Source organism: Cebus imitator, unplaced genomic scaffold (genome assembly GCF_001604975.1).
Source record: "Cebus imitator isolate Cc_AM_T3 unplaced genomic scaffold, Cebus_imitator-1.0 Scaffold263, whole genome shotgun sequence".
In the NCBI taxonomy this organism is placed as follows: domain Eukaryota; kingdom Metazoa; phylum Chordata; class Mammalia; order Primates; family Cebidae; genus Cebus; species Cebus imitator.
In genome coordinates, this window is record NW_016107578.1 from 2833958 (window position 1) to 2842927 (window position 8970).

Sequence of the window (8970 nt, forward strand, 5' to 3'; positions counted from 1 at the left end):
AAAAAAAAAAAAAAAGGGGGGAGGCGAGTCTTGGGCTGTAGGGTATGGGGCGCCAAAACGAGGTACAGGTTCCCAGACACAGACTCAGGAAGGGGGAACCTGGGGTGAGAAGGGAGGGAGCAGACTCAGAGGGCTCTGTCCAGGCTGCCGGGAACCAGGCTCCTTCTCCCCACCCCATCCACTGACCCAAAGCATTTTGCTCCAGCAACTGGGCTCCAGAGGAACCTACCAACCGGAACCAGGGCGAAGACTGTGTGATGATGCGGGGCTCTGGTGACTGGAACGACATCTACTGCGACCGTAAGCTGGGCGCCTGGGTGTGCGATCGGCTGGCCACGTGCGTGCCGCTAGACAGGGAAGGTTCCGCGGAGTTCCTGGAACCTGATTCAGAACTGGGACCTGATTCAGAACCAGGCCAGGATGGCCGCCTGCCTATCCCCTCTGCCCTTCTCCACCCTTGAGCATGGACCCAGCCAGCCCAGAATGAAACCCTGAAGACCCCCAGCCATAGCCTGGACGCCTCTTTGCGGCTGAAAGGTCCCCGTGACATTTTCTCCCACCCAAAGGGAGGCAGCTGACACATCCCAGCTCCTCTGCAGCCCTGCCTCCCCAGAAGTGCCCCTCAACAGCACCCTGTCCAGATGGAAGTATTCCCAACACCACCCTCTCAAGATGCACCCCCATGTCCTCAGCACCCCAGGACCTGAGCACCCCAAGCTCAGGTGGTGAGTCCTCCTGTCCAGCCTGCATCAGTAAAATGCAATAATGGTCCCCCCAACATTTGTTACCTTCTTGGAGGACTGGCTGGGTCTGGTCTCTGGGTGTGGGACATGGGAGCGGGGAGTCCCAGTCTGATGCCTGAGACCACCTTTGAAAATCGGGACATCAGATCTTTGGCTGGCCGCAGTGGCTCATGCCTGTAATCCCAGCACTTTGGGAGGCCAAGGCAGGGTATCATCTGAGGTCAGGAGTTTGGCCAACATGGCAAAACCCCATCTCTATTAAAAATACAAAAATTAGCTGGGTGTGGTGGCACACGCCTGTAATCCTAGCTACTCAGGAGGCTAAGGCAGGATAAACCCCAGAGGCAGAGGCTGCAGTGATCCAAGATTGTGTCACTGTACTCCAACCTGAGCAACAGAATGAGACCCTGACTTAAAAAAAAAAAAGAAAGAAAAAGAAAATTGGGAGCAACCAGACATGGTTGCTTATGCCTGTAATCCTAGTACTTTGGGAGGCTCAAGTGGGCAGATTGCTTGAGACCAGGAGTTGGAGACCAGCCTGGCCAACATGGTGAAACCCCGTCTCTACTAAAAAAAATACAAAAATTAGCCAGGTGTGTTGGTGTGCGCCTGTAATCCCAGCTATTTGGGAGGCTGAGGCAGGAGAATCACTTGAACCCAGGAGGCAGAGGTTGCAGTGAGCCAAGATTGTGCCACTGCACTCCAGCCTGGGCAACAGAGCAAAACTCCGTCTCAAAAACAAAAAACAAAAAAGAAACAAATTGAGGAGCAACTGAAGTAGAATTCTGTCTCCCCGCTTTAATTTTTTCCTGCTCTATTACAAGGAGAATGTACAGGACATGAAGATTCTGATGTCTAGTGGTGCCTTGGAATAGTGTAGGGAAGGCAGCGGACCACCCTGAGGCAGGAAGTCATGAGTTCACTCCTGAAGTGCCCAGAACAGGGCTTGGTACACAGAGGCGCTCAGTAAGTGCTGGGCTGGCTGTACAGGCTGATGGGGAGTTGGCCTGGTCAACCGGAGGACATTCCAGGTCTGGGTTGTTAACCCCACTCAGGGTCTGGGAGGGTGAGGTGGTACCAGCCTGAAGCTTGGCCAAGGTCAGCCCATGCCCCTGAGGCCATGGGAGGGAGGCCAGGAGCGCAGGGCATCCCTCACCACACTCCTCTACCAGTGGCTTAGGCCAACACTGGGGTCATTGTGCCTCTTCCCTTCCCCAATGCCACCTCCAAGTCCAAATCCATAAGAAAAGCCCGTGGGAAGCCCGGGCGTGGTGGCTCAAGCCTGTAATCCCAGCACCTTGGAAGGCTGAGGCAGGTGGATCACCTGAGGTCGGAAGTTTGAGACCAGCCTGACCAACACGGAGAAACCTTGTCTCTACTAAAAATACAAAATTAGCTGGGCGTGGTGGTGTGCACCTGTAGTCCCAGCTACTCAGGAGGCTGAGACAGGAGAATCACTTGAACCCAGGAGGCTGAGATTGCACCACTGCCTGGGTGACAGAGTGAGGAGACTCCATCTCTCTCTCTCCGTATATATACATAAAATAAATCTGTGTGACCATGGGCACATGACTTCTTTTGGAACCTGCCCATGAAATGAGGTGATGCTGCTTGCCCAGCTCACCAAAGGCTGGTGCTCAGCTCATCCTCCTCCTCCTCCTCCTCTTGACCACCCACCTGGAGGGTCCAGGGGAGGCCTTCCTTGCAGCCCAAAGCACCCTAAGTTAGAGCTGCTGTGATCAGAAGCTGCTGGACCACAGGCTCCTCTTCTTTCTCTTCATCCTCCATTGCCCCAGACCTGGGCCCAGCCTCATAACCCTACAGCTTGTTCAAACCTTGTCCCTTCTCCTCAAGCCCCCTAACTCACCCTTGGTGGCCAGGTGGGGACAGGGAGTGGGAACAGACCCTGGGCCTTGCACTCCCAGCTTACGAAGTCCCACAGCCCCTCTTCCTCCCTCCGGATCTGTCTGGCCCCCTTCACAGCGCGGAAGAATGGCCCCGTGCCACTCCAGCCTCCTGCCTCTGGCCCCTGCCCTGGCAGGTCCTGGAAGCCCCCCTCCCCAGGGTCTTAGAGGACCTGCCTGGGGTTGCTTAGCCCAAAGTGTCCCACATTTTTCTCTGAAATCCAGCTTCTCAGATACCACGCTTCCCTCCCTCTGTCCCCCATCCAGGACTGTGGCTTCTGTCTCTGTGCTGACACACAGACCTCACTCCAGGACTCCAGACCCCAAACCCCCAGACCTGTGCATCTGCTGGCCCCATAGACACCTCCCCTCATTCCAGATTCAGGCTGTCACCCTACCCAAGCCCTCTCCCAGCACCTCCCTCCACTTCCACCAGCCAACAGCTATTCCAGGATCAGCCCGGGGCTATGCGTGGCGGCCACTCAGTGGTTTCACTTATCCTAGGGACGCCACCTTCTCCCCGCTGTGCTGAAGCCCACCCTGCTCAATGCCTCTTGCTGGGATGACTGAAACCGCCCCCTCACCAAGCCCTCAGCCCTGGTCCCCCAGGCAGCCCAATGGAGCATCCTAAACAAATCGAGAGGCGACACCGACCCCTTTGGCCCTTCTCATAACCAGTGAGGGTAGTGCAGCCGACGGTACCTGCAGTTCCATTTCTGAACAGACCCGTCTACTCGCATCCTGGGGGCAGGGGAAAGGAAGCAGGGAAGGTTGGATCATGGTCCCACAAAAAATCTGGAAGGACTTTTCTTGGGGAGAAGTGGTCAGGAACCAAGTGTGATGAACAAAAGGGGAAAGAATTACCTGAGGCGTGATGTATTACTTTTGTTTTTTTCTTTTCTAAGACAGGGTCTCACTGTGTTGCCCAGGCTGGAGTGCCAATGGTTCAATCTTGGCTCACTTCAACCTCCGCCTCCCAGGTTCAAGCGATCCTCCCGCCTTAGCCTCCTGAATAGCTGGGATTACATGTGTCTGCCACCACGCCCGGCTAATTTTTGTATTTTTAGTAAAGATGGGTTTTGCCATTTTGGCCAGGTTGGTCTTGAACTTCCAGCCTCAAATGATCTGCCCACCTCAGCCTCCCAAAGTGCTGGGATTACAGACATAAGCCACCACGCCTGGCCTTAATTTAAATTTTTTTAGATGCGGTCTTACTATGTTGCCCAGGCTGGACTCCAACCCCTGGCCTCAAGCAATCCTCCTGCCTCAGCCTCCTGAATAGCAGGGACTCCAGGTGTGCACCACTGCACCACACTTATTTTACATTTTTAACACGGAAAATGTTTGTATCATCCTGGGTTTTAAAATTAACTTTAAAGTACTGAGCAGCCTGGCCAACACAGTGAAACCTCATTTCTACTAAAAATACAAAAAATCAGCCAGGTGTGGTGGTGGACGCCTGTAATCCCCTCTACTCAGGAGACTGAGGTAGGAGGATGGCTTGAACCTAGGAGGTGGAGGTTGCAGTGAGCCAAGACTGTGCCATTGGACTCCAGCCTGGGTGACAGAGAGAGACTGCATCTCAATAAATTTAAAAAAATAGAGACCACATGGCATAAAAAATATTGTCCATCTGGCCCTCTGCACAGTTTGCCCACCCCAAGTTTAAAGGCGTCTGTCTTGTCCTGATGCCTCTCCCAGAACACCATGCCCCCTTCAGCCTGCAGACAGCCTCCAACTGTGGTTCCAGACCTGCCAGCATTTCCCACCAACTCTTTCTGTCTGCTTTATTTCTCCCTGCCACCACCCCTGGCCTCACTCAACCCCCAACCCTATGGCCAGTCCCGCCCCCACCGTCCCACTCTATTATAAACACATGTGGACCTGAGGCCCCCACACAAGACACAAGACACACTTGGGTAGGGGGCTCTCTGTATCCTTTATCTCCAGCGGGGTCAGCGGCCCTCCAGGGCCCGGTCTCGGGCGATGACCGCCTCCTCGAACTTGATCATGAGCGTGGTGCCCTTGTGCCAGTGCGCCGTGACCTTGGCAGGGAAGCCGCTGTGTGTGAGCACTGCCTCCACGATGCCCGCCGTGAAGCTGGCACAGTTGAGCGTGCTGTTCTCCTTGGGCACGGAGATGTAGGTGTTGATGAGCGGCTCACGCTCGATGATGTAGAAGGTGCGCGCGTCATCGTTGGCCTGCTCCAGCTTGTCCGCTTCCTTGCCGAAGAGCGCCTTCCACACCGAGCCTTTTACGAAGAGCAGCGCACCCAGCACCTTGGTCTCGCGCCGGGCCCCCTTTTCTCGCGCCACCAGCGCATCCAGCACACGCGCGCCCACCTGGCGGCCCAGCGCTGCGAGTCGCGCCTGCAGCTCAGCCACGGAGAAGACGCGGCTCTGGCAGTGCTGCACCAGCTCAGAGAATAGCAATGCGAAGGCGCTCAGGCTCACCTCGGTGCGCGGCCGTGCCAGCGCGCGCTCCAGCAGAGCCGACTTCCCGCGCGTGAAGCGCGCCTCCATCCCACCAATGCCCTGCGGGGAGACCAGGAAGCATGGGTGTTAGGGGCAATGGGAAGGGGACCAGGCGGGGAGGGAAGGAGGGAGAACAGCGAGGGCCCCTGGGACACCGTCACCCCACACCACCATTGTATGCTCCAGCGCTGACTTCCCACATGCAAAGATATGCGCGTAAAACACGCCTCGATGGGCCGGGTGCGGTGGCTGACGCCCGTAATCCCACAGCACTTTGGGAGAACCAGGCAGGCGGATCACCTGAGGTCGGGAGTTCGAGACCAGGCTTACCAACATGGTGAAACCCCGTCTCTACTATAAATACAAAATTAGCCGGGCCTGATGGAGCATGCCTGTAATCCCAGCTACTTGGGAGGCTAAGGCAGGAGACTCCCTTGAACACGGGAGGCGGAGCCTGCGGTGAGCCGAGATCGAGCCATTGCCCTCCAGTCCGGGCAATAAGAGCGAAACTCCGTCTCAAAAACAAAAACACACCTCGATTACACGTAACCAGATAATTCAGGGAAGGGGGGAGGCTTATACCTTCAGCAGGCAGCGGGCTAGGGGGAGTGAGGGAAAGGGGGAGACACGAGGGGTAACAGAAGAGGGCGCCAGAAACCACACAATCTTCGATCACCCAGACAATTCAATTGTGAAAAGCGCCTTCCTGCCAGCTCCACCACCTACGGGAGTAACTAGGAAAGTGGCTTATGAGGGGAGGGGCGTCAGATCTAAGGCAGGGAGGTGACAAAGATGAGCCACCACGAGGGGACATGGACAGTCGCCCCTGCTCCGCCATGCACTCCAGCACTGACGACCCTCGGGAAATTTCCCGCCCGCCCCCCCTTGCGGAAAGCCAGAGTAAAAGGGGTGGAGGGTGGGAGCGGGGTAGGAGCGCGTCAAGACCAAAGGCCAGGAGGGTTGGGGGTTTGAACAGGCGAGAGCCGTGGGGCCAGGCAGGAGGGGCAGGGAACCCCCAACCCCAAGCCCTTGGGCAGCTCCAATGTGTCACGCAGGAAGCCCCCGTCCTTTGAGACACGGAAGGGCCTGGGTTCTGAAGGCTGGGAGGAGGGGCCCAGAGAAGGTGTTGGGAGCCTCCCCCTCTCCCCCCGCCCCACCTCCCCGTGCTCTCCAGAGAGGAAGCTAGATGCTGAGAAACTGTGGTCCTCCCATCAGCTGTGGGTGTAGGGAGAGGGAGATCGGGTACGGGGCTCCTGGAGAGAAACGGGGGGGGGGGTCAGGCACCGAGACGGGATCGGAGGGGCAGCTGAGAACCCCGCCTCCACCATGAGTAGGGTGGTCTGAGGATGCTGAGCCGGCCCCAGTGAGGTCTGCGTGGGAGGGGGAGGACCAGCGGGGAGGGGGGTCCCAGGGGCTCCGGGCAGCCTCCGCCCCAGCATGCAGATCCGTCCGTGGGGAAAGCCCTGGGCACGCGAGATGAGAGGGAGATGTTAAGACCCCACCACCGGGCTGCGACGGGGGTGGGTGAAGTGAGCTGAACCACCGCAGGGCGGGGACCCCGCGACCCTCGCCCCGGACCTCTACACTGGGGAGAAACCCACCCTCCTCGCAGCCTCCTGAGAGGGACCAAAGAGAGCGGATCCGGAATCGCGGACGCCGAGACCCAGTCCGGGACCCACAGGTCCGCGGGAAAGGCTGGGGAGCGGAGGAGGCCGGGCACGGGTAGGGGGCGCGGGCGAGGTCTCACCTAGTGCCGCAGCTGTCGGCTCGGCCGAGCTGCTTTACGGCGTCGTGAAAGGCGCTGCGTGCGCAGGCGCGCGACGGGCGGGCGTGTGGGCGGGGCGAGCGCGGCGGTGACAGAGAGCCGCCGCAGAGGGGCGCGTGAGTCCGCTGAGCGGGACCCAGGCTGCGATCATGGCCCGCGGCTGTGATCGCAGCTTCGCGCGTGGCCAGGGTCTCGCTGGCTCTGGGTGGCCCACGCTGGAGGGGACGCTTGCAGGCCTGGTCACCTGCTCAGGGCACACGTATGACAATGGGGTCCATGTACTCCCTTGCCCGTGGACACACCTGCTCACGTTTGCAGGCATTCCTATGTCCTTGGGGTTGTGTTCTATTGTCTCAAAGATCATCCATGTGGCTGGGCACAGTGGCTCTGGCCTGTAATCCCAGCATTTTCGGAGGCCGAGGTGAGAGGATCACTTGATGCCAGGAGTTTAAGACCAGCCTGGCCAACACGGGGAGACTCCACCTCTTTATAAAAAATTAGCCAAGTGTGGAGGTGTGAACCTGCAATCCTAGCTACTCGAGAGGCTGAGGCAGGAGGATTGCCTGAGCCCAGGAGGTCGAGGCTGCGATGAGTCATGATTGTACCACTGCACTCCAGCCTAGGTGACAGAGTAAGACCCTGTCTCATATCACTGCATTCCAGCCTAGATGACAGAGCAAGACCTGTCTCAAAAACGAAACAAAAAACAAACAAAAAAACAAATCAAGTACAGGCATGAGCGGTGGGCATAGTACATTAGGGTCATGTACACTTATGGATACATGCTCAGTGGCACAGATACACTCACGGGCACAATTGCACTCGTGGGTACACACTTATGGCTTGTATATATCCACGGGCCCAGGTGCACTCAGGGAGACGTTGTACGCTCAGGGGCATCCACTCTGGGACACAGGGAATGAGTTACCTGTTCCCGGACACACAGGTACTCACCCAGGGCACTCAGTTTCCCCCACTCTCATGCCTCGGGGTCTTTGTTACATGCAGACTCTCCCTCTTCCCAGGTCCCAAACACCCTCCAGTTGCCCCAGTAACAGGCGCCATAGCGACACAGTTTTCTCTTTATTTCTCTTCATGAGTCACAAAATGTGAGTGCAGAAATAAATGACTGTCTGTGTGCATGTGTCCTGAACACACAGGATGGCATAAGTCAGCACACTCATAATGACACAGCCGTTCACCCAGGCACAGGTAGTGACAGGGCACACACGGTGACACTCATACACACAGAGATACATTTCCATAGTGTGCACATCTCCCCCCCCCCATAACATGTAGACCCACAACATGCCGCAGTACACTCAGGCACGTTTACACAAACAGGGAGATGGCCCCGTGCAGTGCATGTCACTGACACCCACACTCAGAGTGACATCTGTTGGACGTCCTCAGACACAGCCAACTGCCGTGACATGCCAAGACTCATACATGTCACATGACATAGGCATGCATGCCACACTCACTGTGACTCTCATGGTCCTATTCATTCATCACCTTTCTGGGGGACACACTGAAATGGCCACCCTCAGCAAAATGCACACACATACATGCACGTGCACACACGCGCACACACAGGCACACAAGCAGCTCTGAGACACTCATTCACCATGACTAGAGGTTTTTCTATATGCAGGATGAGGGGTAAATTCACACTAGGCTGGAAGGGGGTCATTTCCCATCTTCATCGGCAGGTGCAACCCCATCTTGCAAGCTGTAGATTTGGCTGCCACAATGTCCCCTCCTTTATTTAGATGAAGACTCTGGGGTTGGGGAGAGACCCACAGTGAGACAGATCCCACCCCTGGGAGAGAAGCTGGCGCTAAATCAGAAGCCCCACCCAGCCACCCTCATCCACCTCCCCCTGGGGCCCCAACTTACTTGACATTTTCTCCAGCACCTCCAAGATTCTCTGTACCTTTGTCTCAATGTTTTTTATGTCTGGCAGGTGGGGAGGGTTGAGTGAGGACAGATCAGACAAGCTGTGCTGGAGCCTCAAACAAAGCCCCCACCTTCCTTGGAAGCCCCCTCCCTGCCCCATGCCCGAATTTGAGGTCCCCAGGAGA

At 56.9% G+C, this 8970-nt stretch overlaps 3 protein-coding genes across 4 annotated transcripts in view; 1 reads left to right on the forward strand and 2 right to left on the reverse strand.

Moving 5' to 3' along the window:
* Window positions 1-791, forward strand: part of FCER2 (Fc fragment of IgE receptor II) — a 14873-nt gene extending 14082 nt beyond the window's left edge. Inside the window, exon 11 of the mRNA XM_017500137.2 lies at window positions 206-791. Within this exon, the coding sequence (XP_017355626.1) occupies window positions 206-461 (256 nt within the window). The 3' untranslated portion in view covers window positions 462-791. The remainder of the gene's footprint in view (window positions 1-205) is intronic.
* A 3777-nt stretch (window positions 792-4568) lies between these two features.
* Window positions 4569-6937, reverse strand: TRAPPC5 (trafficking protein particle complex 5). Of its 2 annotated transcripts, none has more exons than XM_017500140.2 (2): window positions 6869-6937; window positions 4569-5181 (listed from the first exon to the last, which is right to left on the reverse strand). In XM_017500140.2, the coding sequence occupies exon 2, from the start codon at window positions 5167-5169 to the stop codon at window positions 4603-4605; it is 567 nt and encodes a 188-aa protein (XP_017355629.1). In that variant the 5' UTR covers window positions 5170-5181; window positions 6869-6937; the 3' UTR covers window positions 4569-4602. The 2 variants fall into 2 exon arrangements, with proteins under 2 accessions (XP_017355629.1, XP_017355630.1); XM_017500141.2 differs by lacking the exon at window positions 6869-6937 and adding an exon at window positions 6723-6863.
* Window positions 6938-7967: 1030 nt separating this feature from the next.
* Window positions 7968-8970, reverse strand: part of MCEMP1 (mast cell expressed membrane protein 1) — a 3388-nt gene continuing 2385 nt past the window's right edge. The window contains exons 5-6 of the mRNA XM_017500143.2: window positions 8786-8845; window positions 7968-8667 (exon numbers count right to left, since the gene is read on the reverse strand). Coding sequence (XP_017355632.1) covers window positions 8651-8667; window positions 8786-8845 — 77 coding nt within the window. The 3' untranslated portion in view covers window positions 7968-8650. The remainder of the gene's footprint in view (window positions 8668-8785; window positions 8846-8970) is intronic.